The 22,062-nt window shown below is 44.0% G+C and overlaps 1 protein-coding gene across 1 annotated transcript in view; it reads left to right on the top strand.

Moving 5' to 3' along the window:
* Positions 1 to 22,062, top strand: part of efl1 (elongation factor like GTPase 1) — a 111,837-nt gene that overhangs the window by 12,258 nt on the left and 77,517 nt on the right. The window contains exons 4-10 of the mRNA XM_036140730.1: positions 4,667 to 4,800; positions 4,910 to 5,047; positions 5,213 to 5,427; positions 7,268 to 7,391; positions 7,748 to 7,827; positions 8,316 to 8,452; positions 8,598 to 8,720. Coding sequence (XP_035996623.1) covers positions 4,667 to 4,800; positions 4,910 to 5,047; positions 5,213 to 5,427; positions 7,268 to 7,391; positions 7,748 to 7,827; positions 8,316 to 8,452; positions 8,598 to 8,720 — 951 coding nt within the window. The remainder of the gene's footprint in view (positions 1 to 4,666; positions 4,801 to 4,909; positions 5,048 to 5,212; positions 5,428 to 7,267; positions 7,392 to 7,747; positions 7,828 to 8,315; positions 8,453 to 8,597; positions 8,721 to 22,062) is intronic.

The raw sequence follows: 22,062 nt of genomic DNA, 5'->3' as shown, positions 1-22,062 counted from the left end.
TGCTTTCAGCAACTATCTGAATCACTTTTTTATAACTTGCGATCATTGTCTGAGAGCATCAGATATTTAGAAAAAATATCTGTGTGACAACCTGACTGACCAAGGTTTGGTCACCCAGCTCTGTATCGAGACAGTCCCTTTGTCTGCGCCCCTCCAAGTCTCCGCCTTGGATGGAGAGAAATTAACTTTGATTACACATCAGACCAAGCCTCTGGAGATTATAGTCTCTGGTAATCACAGAGAGCAGCTCTCTTTTTTTGTTCTCCTGGTAAAACACTCTCCGGTTGTTCTAGGTGTGGCATGGTTAACTATTCATAATTCTCATTTGAACTGGGCCGAGTTTCTGTTAGAATCCTGGTCCCCTGCCTGCCATTTACGCTGCCTGCTGTCAGCTCAGCCAGTTTCCCATCCCTCCAATTCTCCCTCTGAATTAGAGGACTCCATCGACTTAACCCATGTTCCTGAGCAGTACCACGACCTGCGCTTAGTTTTTAGCAAAAGTCAGGCGTGCTCACTTCCTCCGCATCGCCCTTACAATTGCGCTATAGATTTGCTACCAGGGGTTCCTTTACCTAACCAGTCCAGAAAGCCGTCATTTTTACCAAGCTTGACTTGTGTAACGCTTACCATATCGTCCGGGTTCGTCAGGGGGACAAATGGAAGACGGCTTTTAAAACCCCGCTTGGTCACTTCGAATACTTGGTCATGCCTTTTGGCTTGTGTAATGCCCCGTCCGTCTTTCAGGCATTGGTTAATGACGTCCTACGGGACTTTCTTTACGTCTTTGTGTTTGTCTATCTAGATGACATTCTGATTTACTCTAGTGATCCAGTGCAGCACCAACAACATGTCCGCCAAGTCTTACAACGTCTCTTGGAAAACCGTTTGTTTGTCAAAGCTGAAAAGTGTGAATTCCACCAGAGTTCAGTTTCCTTCCTTGGTCTCATCTTAGAGGGAGGACAGGTCAGATAAGATCCAGAGAAGATTAAGGCAGTAGTAGAGTAGCCAACCCCAGACTCCAGAAAACAACTTTAGAGGTTCTTAGGTTTTGCCAACTTTTACAGATGTTTTATTAAGAATTACAGTCAGATCGCGGCCCCTCTGCATGCCTTAACCTCTACGAAGATCCCTCTTGTCTGGAGTTCTGAGGCTGAGACCTCATTTTCTGAACAAAGACTAGGTTTTCACAGGCCTCCATACTCATTCATCCCGACCCAGCCAAACAATTCACCCTGGAGATTGACACATCAGATACAGGTGTAGGAGCTGTATTATCTCAACTGTCAGATTCTGACAAGAAACTGCACCCTGGTGCCTTTTTCTCTCGCCGGCTGTCTGCAGCCGAGCGAAATTATGACATAGGGGACCGTGAACTGTTGGCCATTAAACTAGCATTAGAGGAGTGGCGACACTGTTTGGAGAGTTCCGAGCAGCCTATAGTAATCTGGACAGACCACAAAAACCTCGCTTACCTACGGTCTGCCCGACGTCTTAATCCCCGTCAAGCCCGCTGGTCCCTGTTCTTCTCCAGATTCAACCTCTCCATAACCTATCGCCCCGGCTCCAGAAACATCATGCCTGATGCCCTCTCTCGACAGTTTGTACCTCTGGAACAGGAGAGGGATCCAGTGCACATCCTCCCACCTACATGCACCTTTGGGGCTCTACGTTGGGATCTGGAGGATCGTATAAACCAAGCCCTACTGTTAGATCCTGATCCAGGTACCAGGCCCGCTGGGTTAAAATACGTCCCCCAAATCAGTCCGTCCCAATGTGTTGCATTGGAGCCACGGTTTGAAGTTCTCAGCTCACCCTGCAATATATCGTACGCAGTCCCAGGTATCCCGTCATTTCTAGTGGCCATCTTGGACTAAGGATGTACAGGAATATGTTTGTACCTGTCCCATCTGTGCTCATAACAAGCCATCTAATCAGCCTCCCTCCGGTTTGCTTAGTCCATTCCCTATTCCTAAACGCCCCTGGTCCCACATTGCTTTGGATTTTGTCACTGGACTCCCATCATCCCAAGGTATGACCACTATATTGACCGTCGTTGACCGGTTTTCCAAGTCAGGTCATCTCATCCCGATACGCAAATTGCCTAACGCCCTGCAAACTGCCCAACTACTCATTAAGCACGTGTTTAAACTCCATGACATCCCAGTGGAGATCCTTTCTGACCTTTAGTCCCCAGTTCGTCTCCCAGATTTGGCGGCACTTTTGTTCGGCTCTCGGTGCTCACTACACCCTGGCCTCCAGATATCACCCTCAGACCAACGGCCAAACTGAAAGGATGAACCAACAATTAGAAACCACCCTTCTCTGCCTCACCTACTCGTTACCCACTGAATGGAACAAGTTTTTGCCCTGGGTTGGTTATGCCCTTAATTCTCATGTTTCGTCAGCTACAGGACATTCACCCTTAGAAGAGGAGGTTGATATCTGAGGGCAACTTCAACCTGCCGATGAACTCCAGATACAGGTTTAAACCTGTTATCGACAGGGAGCTTTTTACAGCTCTGCTTCACAGGTGGTTGTAGTTGACAGGTGGGCGTGGCCCACACCTGCTGGTCGTCAGGAGCTTTCACCGCTGGCTTTTTTTAGGAGTGCTCAGACAGATGGAAGACGCGAGAGTGTTTACCCAGTCGTGGTATGCCTAGGCCTCTGACCTGTCTCCTGTGCCTTATACTTGTGAGTTCTTGGAAACCCGGTTTTTGGACTAACTTTGTCTCCTGTTGTTCTCCAGTTTTGTTGTGTTTGGATTTACTCACCTGTCTTGGCGTTGTGCTCAATGAACCAGCTCTTCAGAATCCCTGCCACTCAGAATTTGCTCTAGCATACCCCCTTGGTGGTACCAAGCCGGGCGTGAGAACCTTCTTTCCTGGATTCACCTGGTTCACTCACAACACTCCGGTTCTTCCATCTGCTCCTCACATCAGCCGTTTTCTGTGGTGCTCTCCGGACCCTCCGTCAGCATTACATCTGTCAGCCCTCCAGTTACTCAGCCACCTGTTTCCATCTACGAGTTACGGTCACAGAGTTCCCTCGTCACTTACTCTCCCCGGATAGGTCTCCCCGACTAAACGGTAAGCGGCGCAGCTTCTGGTATTTTCCCTTGGTTCGATCCTCAGTAACATTATTCCCCTTTCTTCCCGCAGTCGATCCAGCTCTGACATTCAGACCTCCCCTGTCTCTCACACTGCGTGCTTTCCCGTTTTTTGAGCCATTAATAAACATCTTAAAATTGTTTCTGCCTCCGTCTGTATCTGCATGTGGGCCAAACACTTAAAAACCATGTCTCTCTCTCTCTCTCTCTCTCTCTCTCTCTCTCTCTCTCTCTCTCTCTCTCTCTCTCTCTCTCTCTCTCTCTCTCTCTCTCTCTCTCTCTCTCTCTCTCTCTCTCTCTCTCTCTCCTTTTTTTTAAATACAGAAATAAATACATGTAAGTAGAATTTAAATTATACAGTGAGACATAAATGTATATATATCTTTTAGTTAGCTTCTTTATTTATTTGCTTTTGTAATAATTACCTTATTTATTGTCTGTTTTATTCTTCCTTTGTATTTTTTTACCCTATTTATTTGATGCTATTTATTTCTGCCTGTCCTTTTTACATTTCTGCCTGTCCTTTTTAAATTTCTGTATGCATTTCTCCCTCATTATGCAAATGAGGAGGGGCTGTGTCTTAAGTGCTCAACTTCTGCCCATTGGTTGGTTAGCATTTTACTACATCGGTCGAATCTACATGGCTTTTTCCCGCACTAAAGCATTATTTAGTATCTCTTCAAATGTTTTGCTAGTGAAAGCTTCTTATACCTTGCATTTTACCTCCTCTGTCGCAAATTTAAAGCTTTCTTCATCATCTTCGGTTAACGTCAGCTGAATGTTCTCGAAAGTTATGTAGATGACATTTCTTCGGCTTCATCTCTCCTCATGGTGAATATGTACTCCCACAGTACAGTTCTTGGGCGATGCGTTCAGCTTGATTGACGGTCAGGTCAATCAAGCTGAAGCCTTAAATAGATGCATAATTTGCCATGTGTTTTTTTTTTTTAAGTACGAAGCTTATTGGCCAACACTAACAAAAGCCTGTGCAGAGCCAAACAAAGGTGGTATACGAATTACCAGTGGCTCCGAAACATGCAGATACTAGCCAGCTGGGCCTTAAGGTGAAAACTGGACAGGTTTAAACACAGTTTTCCATTTTAAGCCTCCAAAACTGTCATTTAAGCATTCAGTGGTTTCTTTAGAATTTCAACTAGCACATTTTGCAAATAAACAAAAATAAAAAAAAATGTTCTCTGGTATTTCTGTTTGTGCTCTGCTGACTGGTTCCTAGTGTTCCTTTGGTGCCTCACATAAGAACATAAATATTAAAAAGCGTGAAATAAAAACTGACTTAAAAAATAAAAGTCCATGAAAATAAAGTAGCTTTCCTAAATAGAAATGGCACAAAATAAAATTCCATTATAAAATAAATATAAATATGGATATAAGTAAATAAATACATATCAAAATACATAAATAAAAGGATTCAATAATAAAGTAAATAAATTCAATGATAAAATAATTTATCCTCTGTGGGAAGACACATTTTTATTTATAGATATCACAATATTTAAAGTGTTTAATTTGTTTTTTGTATGACCTGTGCTGTCTGCCTAGGTGATCAGGAGTACCTTCTAAATCTGATTGACTCTCCTGGTCATGTTGACTTCTCCTCGGAGGTTTCCACAGCTGTCAGGTTGTGTGATGGAGCCATTGTAATTGTCGATGCTGTGGAGGGTGTATGTCCACAGGTAAACTATTTTCCCACTTTGAGACACCCAGTTCACACTTTGTAAGCAGTAAACATTATTGAATGACAGGGGATATTTCAGTAATTTCACATCTCTGTTTTGTTTGTAGACTCAGGTTGTACTCCGACAGGCATGGCTAGAGAACATCAGGCCTGTTCTGGTAATTAATAAAATTGACAGACTCATTGTTGAGCTGAAGCTCACCTCGCTGGAAGCCTACACCCACCTGCAGAAGATCCTGGAACAGGTCAGGGGTCTAAATCCTATCTGATGTGGCTTCCACCCTTGTTAGCACCATAAGGAAGCTTTAATTGGTGCATTTTGTATGGAACACCCTTAAAAAGGTTTTGTGAATTCTGTGGACAAGAAAAATGTTTCATCCCTTTTTGTAAAACCATACTGTTCTTTGTAGGTAAATGCTGTAACAGGAGCTCTGTTTACATCCAAAGTGCTGGAAGAGCGAGCAGAGAAAGTAAAGGAGGAGGTGGACAAGGGAAAAGACTTGAGTGGAGATCAGGTTTATGACTGGAGCACTGGACTGGAGGAGGCAGATGACTCTCACCTCTACTTTTCTCCTGACCAAGGAAATGTGGTGTTTGCAAGCGCCATTGATGGATGGGGTTTCAGGTCAGCTGCTTATTCAGTAGTGTTCTAAGTGAAATTCCAATTATTCAATGAATACAATGTCCCTCAAAATTCATGGCGCCCTTGGTATAGATCTTCAAAATACGTGCAAATATATATATCTTTCGTTGTATCACAATTTCTGACTAATACATATTTTTCAAAATCATGTGTAGCACTTCGTTTAAGCCTTTATTTAATCAGGAAACATAATCATTGAGATTGAGCACATTTTTGCAAAGGTGACTTGGCAGCAAGACATGTCATAGTAAACAAAACAAATGGAACAAGAAAACAAACATTGAGAACATAAGGTGCGATTAAAATTGACAGTTAAAATGCAAGCCTTCTAATTTCAGTAACAACTTATACAATTAAAACCGTAATAAGATTTTAAAACATAAATTTACAAATAAACATAAATTATTTGTATCTCTACTTTTAATCCTAACTGCCTTGCACCAAAACCACAACTCTTACTTAATTTTTTCCTGTCACTGCTCACAGGACCCGACTTCAGTCTTTTTTTCCAAGTAGCTTATTATTAGCTTTGATTATAACTACACTGGTATACAGCACAACCACAAACAAAAAATTATTTTAATGGAATGTATTTGACTCCATCCATCTTCCCATCAACTCTGACCATTTTTCCTATCCCTGCTGAAGAGAAGCACCCCCGGAGCATGATGCTGCCACCACCATATTTGACAGTGGGGATGGTATAGTCAGAGTTTTTCACAGTGTTAGTTCTCCGCCACACTTAGCATTTTGGCCAAAAAGTAAAGTTTTGGTCTTGTCTGACCTTCCACGTGTTTGCTGTGTACCCAGCATGACTTCCTGCAAACTGCAAATGGGACTTCTTAGAGTTTATTTTTAACAATGGCTATCTTCTTGCCACTCATCCATAAAGACCACATTTCTGCAGTTCGTCCAGAGTCAACATGGGCCTCTTGACTACATCTCTGATCAGTGCTCTCCTTGTTCGACATCTAAGTTTAGGTGGACGGCATAGTCTTGGTAGGTTTACAGTTGTGCCATACTCTTTCTATTTCCAGATAATTGATTGAACAGTGTATCGTCAGATGTTCAAAGCTTGGGAAATCTTTTTTTTTTTTTTATAAGCATACTTTAAACTTCTCCACGACGTGGAGAAAGTTTAAACCAACCTCTGAGTCCATCACAGCACAGCTGTGTTTGTACTGAGATTAGATTACACACAGGTGGGCTCTATTTAGTCATTAGCAATCATCATGCAACTTCTGAAGGCAATTGGTTGCACTCAGAGAAAAGGGGGCTGAATACTTTTGCACACCACATTTTCAGGCTTTTACCTGTAAAATTGTTTTAAAATCATTAAGTTTTCTTTCCACTTCACAATTGTATACCATTTTGTGTTGGTGTTTCACAATATGTTCATTAAAATATATTTGTTTGTGATTGACACTCATTGTCTGTAAACACTCATTGTTAATATTTCAGTTCTTTATTAATGTCTGCGTTAAAAGGCAGCTGATTTGTTATATTGACACGTTCTAAAATCTCAGTATCTTGGTGACAAACAACAGGATGCTGTTTCAGTGTAGCCAGCAATTGGATTATATTGTAATAAAAGGCTTGTATTATTCAACTTGGTATAGGAAATGTAAGAAAAAATGTAGTGCTGGAATGTTTCATAAAATAATGCTCTCATTATTCCTTAAAGGTATAAATTCTATATTTTGTGACTTCACCTCAATGAAGTCACACAAAAAGGCTTTTCAGGCTTTACCTTTGTCTGTCACCTGAATATGTGAATGATGCAGTGTGTGTGTGTGTGTGTGTGTGTGTTGTTGTTTTGCAGCATTCAGCATTTTGCGTGTATATACAGTCAGAGGATGGGAATCAGGAGCGAGGTGCTCCTTAAAACCTTGTGGGGAGATTTCTACCTCAATGCAAAAACAAAGAGGATCATGAAAGGAGCTCAGGTAATGTACTTTTCAAGAATTGGCAATTGTAAGCCTTTTCAGATTTTTTAACATTCTTCTTACATTGTTTTTTTTTTTATTGTCGAAATGGTTTTAGAATAAATCAGATCATACTCTGAACAGAGAACCGGGAAGATGAGCATTAGATCTGTAGTGCGACTGGATGTTACACTGGAAAGACAGTAATTGTTGTGAACAAGGTTATTTTGTTGACAAATATTTGGGCAGTGAAGGAAAGTTCCATTAGTCATAGAAAAACGAAAATAATCCTGGTGCAAGATTGGTTGTTCCTCAGTCAAATTCTGAGATCTCTGTTCCAGTCAGACATGTCCTCTACTTTTCCTGTTTTTCTGCAGGCCAAAGGAAAGAAGCCCCTGTTTGTGCAGCTTGTGTTGGATAACATTTGGACTTTGTATGATGCAGTTGTCGCCAGAAGGTGGGTTAAATACTCGCGTTCCAGCTTCAGAGGGCATTCCAGTTCATCATTTTGAATTGGACTGCTGTTTGACTAAACAAGCGGTTGGTGGCTGTGGACAGGCATGAGTTGTCATTGAGTGCAGTGTCAAATTGTGACCTCTGAGAATACATGGTGCGTACCAATGACATGGAGAAGCCGCTGAAACTGGAGAGAAAGGGCCAAATGGTATCCAAGAAAGACAAGGTGGTTACAGATGCTCTGTGTGTTGCCTAACACACAATCTAACCTTTATACTAAAAAGAAAGTGTATGAGTTGATGAATAAAATTGTTCTCATTATTTCTGCTGCTTCAGCTGGTCAAATGACACAACTCATATTTAAATAAGCCAGTTTTACTGAAATATTTATAGCAGAAAAAGAAAAGTAATAAAACAGGAAAGCTGAACCTTTTTACCACCATTGTTACTGTTTTTTCATGTTAAGAAGTCTGTTGTTTATTTGGGCAGAGACGAGGAGAAAGTGAAAAAGGTGTTAACATCACTTGGGATAACAGTGATGACAAGGGACCTGCGTCACTCTGACCCAAAAGTCCTCTTACATGCCATCTGCAGCCAGTGGTTACCAGTGTCCAGGGCTGTCCTCTGTATCCTCCTGTTATCTAAATATCTCCTACTACCTGTACTGTTGATTGTTTATGTATGCATTTATTTTAGCTACTCTGTCTCACTGGATCATTCCCAATGTTCTGTCAGCATTAGGATTTCAGTTTTCTTTAACAAAGACTCCAGCAATGGTGTGTGAGAAGCTTCCCAGTCCATTAGAGATGACAGCAGAGAGAGTGGAGAAGCTAATGAGTATTGGTACCCGTCGATTTGATTCACTACCTGAAAAAACGCAAGAACTGAAGACAGGTACACACACACACACACACACACACACACACACACACACACACACACACACACACACACACGCGCGATTTTAAGGCAATGGAGCAATTTCCTGCTTTATACTCATTATATAATATCCTTTAATTTTTTTCATTATAGAATATCCTTTTAAAAATGTAGTTAGTGAATTTAGTGAAATGGAATGACGTGTCCAAGTATCACCGGAAGGTGATACTTGGACACATCATCAGTGATTTACCCGGGGTCACTGGGTGTTTCGGGTCTTTAATAGTCAGACACCCTCACCAAGGCGACCCAACCGGGGGCGATCACTCCCCGGCTTGTGTCCAAGTAGCACACCACGGATCCTCCCTATGGATCCTCAGCCACCGCGAGGCCTTTTCTGTGGCCTCAAGAATGTTCTTGGTGGCTTTCCTCAACTGCAGTCCTCTAATGCCAAGGAGTCTGAACACTCTCAGTAATGAGTGACATGCAAAACCTCTGCACCCGACTTCAACAGGTTCACAGCGGGCTTTCCAGCCATTGCTCTGGCACTCTGTCGTGAGCTCCAAGTATTTAGCCCTCTTGTGCTCGTTAGCCTCCTCAATACGGTCCTCCCATGGTACAGTCAATTCCAGTAAGACCACTTGCCTGGTGCTCTCCGATGTTAACACCATATCTGGGCGGAGTAAAGTGGTAGCTATGTTAACTGGGAACTTGAGTTCCCGTCCTAGGTCAACTTGGAGCTGCCAGTCACAGGCGGTAGCGAGGAGCCCTCCTGAGGAATTGGGCTGGTGGTTTGCCTTCTGCCCCGCTCTAACAAAGGTGATTGACTGCTTCGGAGCAACCTGGGTCTTGCTGTTCTGTATCACTGTGCTGAGTGAATCCGCCAAGTATTTTAGAACTTGGTCGTGGCGCCAGCGATACCGCGCCTCTCCTAAAGCCTTCGGGCAGCAGCTCAGAATGTGCTCCATGGTCCCCCTTCTTTGGCACAGTTTACACTTGGGACTATCCGCCAGGCCCCAGGTGTGAAGATTGGCCGGATTGGGAGGACATCGTAAACAGATTGTATAAGGAACTTCGTGCGAAGAGGTTCGGCTTTCCAGAGCTCTGCCCACGTGCTTTTACGAGGGTCCACGTGCTCCCACCTAGTCCATGCCTCTTGCCTGGACATGCCAACCATCTTGATGTGACGTTCTTCCCCCACCTCTGCACGGATCTCATCTTGGACCAGTTAGCGCTTCTCCTTTCCGCTGGCATGGTCGTAGCGCAACTTTGGAGAGCTACCCAGGCCTGTCTTCCCCACTGCCACGGCTCCGACCAAGGTTTTAAGCCTCAGCCTTGCCTCCGGTCTACTGACAGCTTCTTGTGCCTGCCATTTCCTCCCGGTCTTGACAAGGATTCCTCCCAGATTTGACCAGATTTGTCAATGGCTGTGAGCCAGGATGACAAGTCACTCTTGGTTCGCAGCAATGCCGCTGCATCCTTCAGGGAGCTGTCAAAGATCTTACCCAGGCTCTTGACAGGCTTTTCGTCACTGTTGGAATCTTGGTCCCTTCCAGTGAAAAGCGGAAGTGGTTGGCCACTCTACCTTTCTTCAGGACCAAAGACCTAGACTTCTCTGGCTTGAAGCGCATCTTTGCCCATGGGATGAGCTGTCCGAGCCCCCGAAGGAGCCAACGGCACCCTGGGACAGATGTAGTCATCACTGTTAAGTCATCCATAAAGGCTCTTATAGGCGGCTGCCGGGTCCCAGATCTTGATTTGGGCCCTCTGCATTCGACCTCGGCAGACTTAACGATCATGGTCATGGCCAAGGAGAAGAGTGATACCGAGATAGCACAGCCAGTAATTATGCCCTTCTCCAGGCGGTGCCAGGCAGATATTACTTGGCCTGAGGAGACTCTCATGCTGAAGTCGTTGTAATAGTCCATGATGAGGTTGCAGATCTTCTCAGGAACGTGGTGTCTTGTCAGTGCTGTTTCCACCAGCTTGTGAGGGATAGATCCATATGCGTTGGTTAAGTCAAGCCAGACGGTTGCCAAGTCTCCTTTGCTTTTCCTTGCCTCTCGGATCAACTGCTTCACCACTCTTGTATGCTCCAGTCACCCAGGTACTCCCGGAACTCCACCCTTCTGGACAGAGGTGTCTATGTAGGCGTTCTTCAAGAGAAACTCTGTTAGACGTTGGGACACGATCTTAAAGAAAATCTTGTTCTCAACGCTGAGCTGTAAGATTATCCGAAACTGCTCAATGTTACTGGAGTTCTCTTCCTTTGGGATCCAGATGCCTTTGGCGTGCCTCCACTGGGCAGCGACTCTCCCCCTCCCCCCTCCTTGGAATAGAAACAGAATACAAATAATAGGGTGTTTTCACTGACGTCACTGGCCAACTTCCGGTCCGCCATATTGGGTGGCACACTTCCTTATCTCTAGTTGTCTTACACGTATTATCGTATCGCGAATGGATAAGTACGCCAGCACGCTAGAGCGACCAGATAAGGACGTATATCTGAGGAAATGTTCCGTGATCGACCATATGGACCCGTATGCCCTCCACGGTGCCTTGTTTAGCCGTAATCCAGATGCATTACCTGGTGTTCGGTGAAAACCCTCTGCACACTCTTGAGGAAATGAGAGCTTACAAGGGTCTAGAGGCTCACAACCAGTTCACATCTGGTTATGTACATCAAGGAAATCGCCATCATACGTGGACGGGTGAGTTTTAATAAGATGGTAAAAATGTAAACAATCCGACGCAAATGTGTCGCATGCTTCTGCGGTGGCTGGCGGCGGGCGGTGCGCGAAGGCGGTAGAGGCGGCGGAGGCAATCAACATGACAGCCGCGGAAAGTAATAAGTCATAACGCCCAAGCCCTATTATTAATATATTCTTCTTATATGTTTTAAATACTTAACAGTTAATTACCTGTGACAAAGTGAGCACCGCAGACTCTGGCGTATTCCAGCTTAACACCGTCCAAATCGGACCTGGATATCCGTGTCAGCCATAGGTGACGGCGTTGTTCAGACAGCTGTTTTTTTTTTTCACACTGATTCACTATTACGGCTGGTAGGCGATAGAAAGAGCGTTGATCTCCACCTCCACGGGCCGTGCAACCAACCATTAAACACGTTTTCCCCATTGTTCACTTCCAATACTGCCTAAGGCGTCATACAATGCAGGTCAACGGTGCGAAACGACTGCCACCCAATATGGCGGACGCGCTGAGTAGTCACGTGAGCGTGACGTCAGCTGAAAACACCCTATTGCAATTCTTTAGACCACCATTTAAACTGATTTATGATACATTTATCATAGCTAATGTGGCTTGTGTTGACACGATAACATAGGAAAAAAGTCAACAGAGAAGTGAGAAAGTAAGGAAAATAAAATATTTCTATAAACTGGAGCAGGGGTGGGTTGAGTAGCTAAGATTTACTTTAGGAAGGGTGAAAAAGTATTTGAACGAATGACTACTGAGCAGCTGAGCGGTGTTACTAGTGCCCATGTCAGATTTACTTTACTTTTTTGAAATTATCAGACAAATATGAAATAACGTGCACATTTGAGTATTTTAAATAGAGTATATGTATATTCTACTGTGTTTATTTATATATATATATATATATATATATATATATATATATATATACACACACACACACACAGCCCTGTGCTAAACAGCTGCTAACATCAAGTTGCTCATTCGTAGGTAACTAGCATATATTGTGAACTACAAACGACAGAGAAACTACTGCAAAGTTCTCCATCAAACCGAGGGGTTAACACGACCCCAAACAGAGTATAATACAACATAAAGCATGATAATTTACGGTTCTATAGACGAACACACCGCAGTTCGCCGCAGTGTCTGCTGCTCCTGAATCAATCGAATGCTGCGCATGTGGTGTGTTCAAGAACTTTCCTCAATGTAGGAATTTGCATACACAGGGATTATCTTTTGTACAGTAATACCTTTACAGCCTAAAGATATTTGCCTCAGATGTAAATGAGGTTTAAAATGTTTACTGTTTAGTTTAATGTTAATGAACAATAATAATTTTAATTTACTTGATGTATGTTTAAACTAGAAGTATTAACTGCGGAATGTTGATAAATTGACTGTATATTTTTATTGTGGTGCTAAACCATTCAGTTTGACACAAGTTAACAACAATTTTCCAAATTTCCTTTTTTTTGTATTTTTTGGTATTCTTTTTGATCTATTGTATATATGAAGATTCACCGTATATAACTGAATGCACCTTCCCTACTCTGCACCTTCTTGTATGAGCCGATATAACGAGTGAATTTCTCCATTGTGAGATCAATAAAGACTATCTTATCTTATCAATTTTCAAGTATTCCCTGATAGACATTTGGTAACAAATACTTAAGAGTTAAGGGCTGTGGACTCTTGTTAAATTTTTAGCAATAGTTGGAATTATACATTTATATAAATGTATTGTTTGTATTGCCCTCTGAAATTCACTCGCCAAACGGGAAATTTACTTGCATTTGGCAACTGGCAGGTTAATTTGGGACATTGTGTGTGTGTGTGTGTGTGTGTGTGTGCAGTGTCCGAAATTAACGGCCGGTAGATGTAAAAATCAACCGGCCAGGCATATTTTTTTACCGGCCAAAATATTAATCCTCACCAGACCTCTCAATTTTTACCAAAAATTAAGAGTGAGATTATGTTAATTTGGTGGTTGGGGGCGTGGCTGACTGGACCCTGGAAGAGAAATCTTTGTTTCCTACCTTTGATAGGAACATATTAAGTTTAATATTAAAGGCACAATATGAACTAGAACTGCAAGCAGTTATTAACGGGTTCCAAGCCCACGCACCACCCCTTTGAGCATGTTCCTGGACTTCAGCATTCAACACCCTCATCCCACAGCATCTGGTGGAAAAACTGGAACATCTGGGCTTCAGCACACTCCTTCACCACTTCCTCACCTCCTGACCACTGTCGGTCCGGGTCTGACAGACCACCTCTGATGTCATCACCCTCAGGACGGGCTCTGCTCAGGGCTGCATCCGGAGCCCCTTGCTGTTTACTCTGATGACACACGACTGCACCCCCAGGTTCACCCCCAATCACATCATGAAGTTCGCAGATGACACAAACTCATCAACAGCTCAGCTGTGGAGGTGGTTAGCAGCACCAAGTTCCTGGGGGTGCACATCACGGTCAACCTCACCTGGTCTGTGAACACCACGTCACTGGTGAAGAGGGCACAGAAGCTCTTGTACTTCCTGCAGAGGATGAGGAGAGCCCACCTGTCCCCGCACATTCTCACAACCTTCTACAGAAGTACCATAGAGAGCATTCTGACCAGCTGTGTCTCTGTGTGGTGTGGAGGCGGCAGCACCTTCCGACTGGTGGAAAACAACGGTTGTCAAGCTTCTGAAGTTGGCGCACGACACCACTATCATGGGATTTATCTCTGATGGTGACGAGTCCGCCTACAGGTGGGAGGGTGACCATCTGGTGACCTGGTGCAGGGAGAACAACTTGGAGCTCAACGCTGTAAAAATAGTGGAGATGGTTGTGGACTTCAGGAAGAACTCAGCCCCAGCTGCCCCAACACCCTCTGTGACTATATATAATATATTTCAGTCGTCAGTCAAGTCAAATTATGTTGCGAGTTCAGTTGTTTTTTTTTCTTTTCTTTGTTCAGTGGTTTGTGTTGTTACCACTGGCAAGTTCACGTCAGTAAGAAGAATGAAGTTTGTCAATGGAGGTTCAGTTCTGCTTGGGGCACAGGCTCGCCATGTCCTTTCAGAGAGAATCCATGGAATCTGATCCAGTAGTCTGATCCAGCTTTTTGATCAGCAACAACAAATAAACCTAGCCTGCACATGATAATATTATTATTGCATTCAGTATAACCGGGTGATGTTACTCTGTTAGTTTGGTTGAAATCCTGTACTGAGAAGTGCCTAAAAAGGGAGAAAATCCTAAAATTCACCAAATCTGTAAAGCAGGAGTATGTACAAGCTTCTTATAGCTACTTCCGGTTAGCAACACGCTAACCGTTAGCCGCTAGCATGGTTGTGTTCAGTATCACCGGGTGATTGTACTCTGTCAGTTTGGTCAAAGTCCTGTACTGGGATGTGCCTCAAATAGGGAGAAAAAACGTTGTTTATAACGTTGCCATGGTAACTCAAAATGGCGGGTGGTACAAGAAAATACTTCATGTGATCAGCACACATGTTTTGATATACACAATGTGGGGATTATAATACAAAACTCCAAGTCTTCCACACCTGGAATCGATCCCACAACCTCTTGCATGCAAAGCTTGCACTTTCCATCTGAGCTACACTGTGGCGCCATATATAGGCATGCATTATTGGGACCATAATGGGTTTGGTCTCCCATTGAAAAGCATTGGATGTTTGACACCTCATAGCTTGGAGATGCTTTATGCCACGTAGCCCAAATTTTTTGTGGAGCTTTCTCTCTAAAGGAAGAACAGACTCTGTGAAGCAGAAGTTGGTGAGACCTTCCTAGAGCTACTTCCGGTTAGCAACATGCTAACCGTTAGCCGCTAACATGATTGTGTTCAGTATCACCGGGGGATTGTACTCTGTCAGTTTGGTCCAAATCCTGTACTGTAAAGTGCCTCAAATAGGGGTGCCAATACTTAATGTCACCAAACGTGACCAATCTTCATGGGTCATATTGGCCTCCTTTAGCAACTCAGCCTCACCACATCTGGGCCCAGAACTCAACATTTGACCAAAATGGTGTGTAGTGCCATTTCCCACATGTGGGTGGTGTTTATTGGCCAATTGGGTCGTGTCTGGGTATCATGCCAGGTCCTGTTGGAAGCAAAGGCCCAATAGGAAAGCATGTAAAATCCAAAATGGGACAGTAAACTGACACATGGCTCAAAAAGTATAAGAGATATCAAAATAATTCTTTCACTGTATCAGCAGGCTTTTGAGGACTATGGTGCACATTTTTATGTTTGTACAAGAATCGGTGTAGGCACAGCGACGATGTAAAAAAGTGGATGATGTGGGAAAATGCAGCTCCAATGCGTTTTTAGGATTTTGCACATTCGCTACTCCCGAACAAATTGTTCCTGCGGAAAAACCGTAACAGTTATCCACAAAATTCCTTTTTTGTGAGTGCCAGAAGGATTGGGACATTCATGTGTGAAAGTCTCATGTCTGTACATAAAACGGTTTAGGAGTAGCGACGATGCGAAAACATGTGCTGTTTTGGATTTTCAGACGTCATTTTTCAAAACCGCTCCATAGGAAATGAATGGGGGAGGTTTCGGGTTTGTGTCGGTCTGAGGTGATTTGCGAAAAATCTATAAATGCCACACCAATGAGGGTTACATTTCCCGAATCCTGACAAAAATACCTACGTTTTGATGTATAATTTGTCTACGTAGAGTGAAAATTGAGCGAGTAAGGTCAAGTTGTTCGGAGTTTTGAAATCTTTAAAAAAGCTAGAGTGGGCCACTCTAGCGGTTGGAGAATTCCGTCATTGACTTTCATTGTAAACGATGATTTCGCTGATTTTTGGACATGAGCTTTGAGGAGTAACTGTGAGGAGACGATAAAAGATATCCACATCCGGTTTTCACTTCTGAGTAGGTCACAGATATATCTACAAACTGGAAGTGAAACGGTGTTCGTAGGTGAAAGCATGACGACACAGTACAGCGTAGAAAATGGTCATTTGGAGGCTTTTTTGAGGCTTTCTTTCTACCCGACTCCATTCATTCCTATGGGTTTTTTGGGGGGTGGTTTTTCGCTTATTGCGTTGCCATGGTAACTCGAAACCCCAATAAAAGTAGTAGCACACTATTCCCGACCGAGCCGCACGTTTTGGTACCTATATCGTGGGGGTGCACGCTACGGTTCGGGCCGCATTAATCGTGGAATAATAAAGAATAATAATAAAGAGTCCGTTTAGAGGTGCATAGAAATAGGTGCCTCCTGTGCAGGCGCCTAACTAGAAAAATTTCTGAAGAAATTTAGCAAGGCGCCTGCCACTTGGTGCGTACCGTACCATCAGAAATAGCAACAGGAAGCAACACTGCGAATTTCAGCTTCCTACGGTCTTCACAGCCCCCGCAACGGCCGTTGAAAGGTGCCATGTTAAGTCAATGGACCTCCTAGGAGCCTCTTGCTAGCAGCGTTGTCATGGCGACTCACTGACAGCTGCAGCCCTCTCTCTGTCTGTAAAGGCAGAAGAACCCTGGCTAAGCAGAAGTACATAGGACCTTCCTAAAGCTACTTCTGGTTAGCAACATGCTAACGGTTAGCCGCTAGCATGGTTGTTTTTAGTATCACCGGGTGATGTTACTCTGTTAGTTTGGTTGAAATCCTGTACTGAGAAGTGCCTAAAAAGGGAGAAAATCCTAAAATTCACCAAATCTGTCAAGCAGTAGTTTGTACAAGCTTCTTATAGCTACTTCCGGTTAGGAACATGCTAACCGTTAGCCGCTAACATGATTGTGTTCAGTATCACCGGGGGATTGTACTCTGTTAGTTTGGTCCAAATCCTGTACTGGAAAGTGCCTCAAATAGGGGTGCCAATACTTAATGTCACCAAACGTGACCAAAGTTCATGGGTCAGATTGGCCTCCTTTAGCAACTTAGCCTCACCACATCTGGGCCCAGAACTCAACATTTGACCAAAATTGTCAGTAGCCCCATTTCCCACAGGTGGGTGGTGCTGTATTGGTTAATTGGGTTGTGTCTGGTTATCATGCCAGGTCCTGTTGGAAGCAAAGGCCCAATAGGAAAGCATGTGAAATCCAAAATGGCACAGAAAACTGACACATGGCTGAAAGTCACTTGAAAATTTTAAAGTGTCATGAGGAAGTGACTGTGCGAATTTCAGATTTCTACATTAATCACAGCCGCTGCAGCGGGCGTCGAAAGTTGCCATTCTATCTCAATGGAGTGTCTGCCTCTGGCCCTTAGAGTTCCGTCGTCATGGAAACTCACTGACACAGCTGCAGTGGGCCAGTCTACTGAAGTGCAGACACTTTGTGTCAGAGGCTGCTATTGGATTATAATGGAGAACTTTGCCTCGAACAAGGCTTCATATCTCCTGATCCATAAATGGTAGAGATGTAATTTTTTCTGTGTTTAGTTCGTAACGGATTGGGGAAGAAGAAAAGCTATCATTTTTTGCTGGAAAAAGTTTAATAAAGGCGTAAAAAATTATGATATAAAGGCGATTTTTATGGATTTTCAGAAATCCTCTAAAAACGGTCCCGAACAAATTGCTCTGGCTAAAAAAGTATAAGAGATATCAAAATAATTCTTTCACTATGAGTATCAGCAGGCTTTTGATGACCATGTAGCTCATTTTCATATTTTTACAAAAATCGGTGTAGGTGACACATGGCTGAAAGTCACATGAAAATTTTAAAATGTTAAGAGGAAGTGACTGTGCGAATTTCAGATTTCTACATTAATCACAGCCGCTGCAGCGGGCGTCGAAAGTTGCCATTCTATCTCAATGGAGCGTCTCCCTCTGGCCCTCAGAGTTCCGTCGTCATGGAAACTCACTGACACAGCTGCAGCGGCCAGTCTACCGAAGTGCAGAGACTTTGCTCACTAAAGTCCCATTGGATTATAATGGAGAACTTTGCCCCGAACAACGCTTGATATCTCTTCATCCGTAAATGGTAGAGACGTAATTTTTTCTGCGTTTAGTTCGTAACGGATAGGGGAAGAAGAAAAGCTATCGTTTTTTGCAGTTGTATTACATTTGTTTCACCAGCAGATGGCAGCATTGCATCATATTCTGAAAATTCTTTTTTTGATACGTTTTCTCCTGATACGTATTAAATTCATTAAAAATCAACGGTTTGCTCTAAAATTAAGAATTTATTCACAGATGTCCAGGAATGCTTTCACTAAGCACTTGATTTTTTTTAAATTTTGTTTGAGAAAATATTGTCAGAGAAAGAAAATTGTAAACGTTATAGTGCTGTACATTTTAATTTCAATGTCTTTTAAATAGCTCAGAACGCCTTGATTTTTACCAAACTGAAATGCATGTTTAGCCTCCATGTGTTTTGGTATTGAGAGTTATTTCAAAGGGATTGAAAGATATTTTTGAAAAATACACTGATTTCTCCATTTTACAAACTTTTAACAAAAAAGGGATTTGCGTTGCATAGCCCGTTCTTTCTGCACTGCAGGCTTGGAACCCTAATAATAATAATGGAAAAACAGACAAAAAACAATAGGGTTCTCTGCACACAGACCAGACGAATGGCATAGGTGTTCGCCTGCGCTGCGGGCTTGGAACCCTAATAATAAATAATTTAAAAACACACGAAAAACAATAGTGTTCTCTGCTCACAGAGCAGACGAACGGCTTCGCCTGCGCTGCGGGCTTGGAACCCTAAATAATTAGCGCTGTCTTACCTCTTATAATTTAAGTCCATGCAGCGCTCTTTCTGCACAAAAATATCGTTCATTTTCCGGTAAAAGTTCTCGTTATCTTTCTTCAGTTTTAAAAGTCTCTCAGTCTCAGTGGAGCTCACTGCCAGGGAGGAAAGCCTTCCTTGATCAGTCCTGTTCCAGCTGTATGTTTAGAGTCTTTTTAGTACTTTACTTGTTTAGCATAACTTGCTAATAATACATCCAGAACTTGCTGTGACTCTACAGTTTTGGGATCACGAGTGGTGCCCCTTGAGCGCCCCCTGCCTAGAGGCCAAGGAACTGCCGGCCTTACCTACAACCAGTTCTTTGAACGCCAAGCAGCGCACCAAGGATTTACATGGAAAATAGCGAAAAGTCTGCAATTTTAAAGAGAATATAATAAAAAAATGAGGAAATTAGGGCGCGCATGTGGCGCAGCGGGTAGCGCGACCCATATACAGAGGCCTTAGTCCTCGACGCGGTCGACCCGGGTTGGAATCCGACCCGCGGTCCTTTGCCGAATGCCGAATCTCCCCCTGTTCTACTACCCCCCTTCCTGTCAGCCTACTTTCAGAAAAAGCGAGCCACTAGAGCCGCAACCCCCTGCCCCCCCCCCCCCCAAAAAAAAGAGGAAATTAGATAAAAAAAGAACTTTTATTACCAATGACTGAGTGAATCACAATTTGTAGTATGTTATCATCATTATATATTTTATTTCTTTCCATAATGACCTTACTTGCCTCCCCTGACTGCACATCACCTGTGGGAGTATAGGATGTGTGTGGTAAGTGCAAGTGTGTGTACCTTTTTTTTCAACAGGGAGGAGTGTTTGTGGAGACACTAGGGAGGGAGCACGTGAATGTGGTTTTCTGTTTTTCTTTTTGTCAGGTTGGGTTTGGACTGCACTCTCTCCTGGGACATCTCAGGTCTCCACTAAGTGTGAAGCCCATCCCCACCCCCCCGTCTTGGTCCCCTCTGTTGGCTGGTGCCTTGACCAGATGGTGTGTTGGTGGTCCTCGGAGTCCGGGGCTGGGTGCTTGGGCGGCTTTGCAGGACCTTGGCTCTGGTGGCTCTGTTGGGGCCCCGCTGGGGGGCGCAATGGCCCTGGGTCTCTGGTCTAGCTGTGGGTTTGTCACCATGGCTCCCATAGGCTTCAGCATTTTGGCTGTTGGGAGTGTTTCCTGGGGTTCCTCTCTGCTCTTCCCTGGAAAGGGGGAGGCAGCTCTCCCTGTGTTGGTCGCTCTTGGCCACCTGTTTTTCTGGGGGTCCCTTTTATTGGGGGCAGTCTAAGGCACACCTTTGCACTAATCATGGTGTCTAATCAGCATCTGGATATGGCACACCTGTGAGGTGGGATGAATTATCTCAGCAAAGGAGAAGTGCTTTTTTTTTTTTAGAAAAAAAAAAAATGCAGGTAAAAAAATATAATAATCAAATGCCGTACAATAGTGGCCTCGTACACGAAGCAGCAACCTTAAATTCAATGAATAGCACGAGCTCGAGTAGGGCTCGGGCTTGACACTGATAAAGTTGGTTAGAGGCGAGCTGTGACGTCCCTGGAGAAGGACAGGAGGAGCCGCAGGGTTTCTACTGGCGCAGAGGAAGAGGAGTGCCGTCATCAGCGGGTAGTGGAGGGGGTTTGGTTCCTCCGCTGATCGCAGCCGGCGGGGTCCAGCCGCTGTGGAGAGGCTCCGTCATCGTAGCCGCGGAGGTCATTATGCGGCCGGGAGGTGAAGAGGAGCCGAGCGCCTCAGCGCACGGAGGAGCTGCGCGCAGCGGAGTGTGCGGCTGGCGGGGAGAGCCCTCCAGGTCCTCCTCGGACCTTTCTTCAAAGCCTGGTCCCGTCGCTGCGTCCGGTGTGTTGCTGATGAGCCGGATAGGGCTGCTCACAGAGTACCCTGAACTGGCAACACGCGCAGTCAAGAAATGAATGCCATTCGGCACTACATATTTATGTGAGAGAGGATTTTCATGTCTGACCAGCCTGAAAACTAAATACCGACACAGACTATGTGTGGAAGACGATTTAAGACTGAAACTGTCGCCGATTCGGCCAGACATACAGGGGTTATTCGCGTCCTCTCAAGTACACCCCTCACATTAGAGTCACAAGGACTCCATCACGCTCCGCAGTTTTGGCTGTATTCTGAACAGGCTCGTTATAGTCTTTGTTCTTGTTTGTTACATGTTATTATGTTATGCCCTTTTATAATGCAGATGTATTTAGTATCTGCAGTCAAGTTAATAAAACTCTGATCCCTATGTTGAATGTTTCTTTTTTTTTGGGGGGGGTACGCGGATGGAGATGAAATGCTCCAAGGGGTACGCGATGCAAAAAGTTTGGGAAGCACTGGCCTATATGATTAATATAAAGTATATATACACCTAAAAGACTATTTTTGTCAACTAATCTTTAGAAAGATGGGTGAACAATGCTGGCAAAAAGATGAACATATCAGTTATTCCAATAACTCACACCATCTCATCATTAATTACATATGTTGAATATAGCCAATTAATACATTAGTTGAGTACGGTTAAACATAATGTCAGGGTTCAGTTCTGCAACCTGGACAGTTCCAGCACCTTCCTTCCTTCAGCCAGCCCTGACTCCTATGTGTGTTCCTTGTCCTTGCCTTACGTCTGCCAAGCCTCTGCTCTGCCGTCCAGCTCCAGCCACTTTCACACTTCTGCTCCAGTCTGGTACAGTCTCCTGGTTCTTGATTCCACTATTCAATCCCTTCAATAAAGACTCTTTAATTGTGGCTCTGTGTGTGGCTGAATTCGGGTTCAATCCACACAATCCTGTCAGAACAGACCGGCCAAATGTACACATTGCCCACACAGAGCCCTGAGCTTACCTCATTCCGGAGCTCCACGGCGGAGCTCTTCTGGATCCAGCTCCGGAAAAGACTGGATGCCATCGCTGCAGCCAGCCCGTC

Source organism: Fundulus heteroclitus, chromosome 8, assembly GCF_011125445.2.
Source record: "Fundulus heteroclitus isolate FHET01 chromosome 8, MU-UCD_Fhet_4.1, whole genome shotgun sequence".
In the NCBI taxonomy this organism is placed as follows: domain Eukaryota; kingdom Metazoa; phylum Chordata; class Actinopteri; order Cyprinodontiformes; family Fundulidae; genus Fundulus; species Fundulus heteroclitus.
The sequence above is the reverse complement of the archived record's forward strand: the minus strand, read 5'-3'. Positions and strand labels throughout refer to the sequence as shown.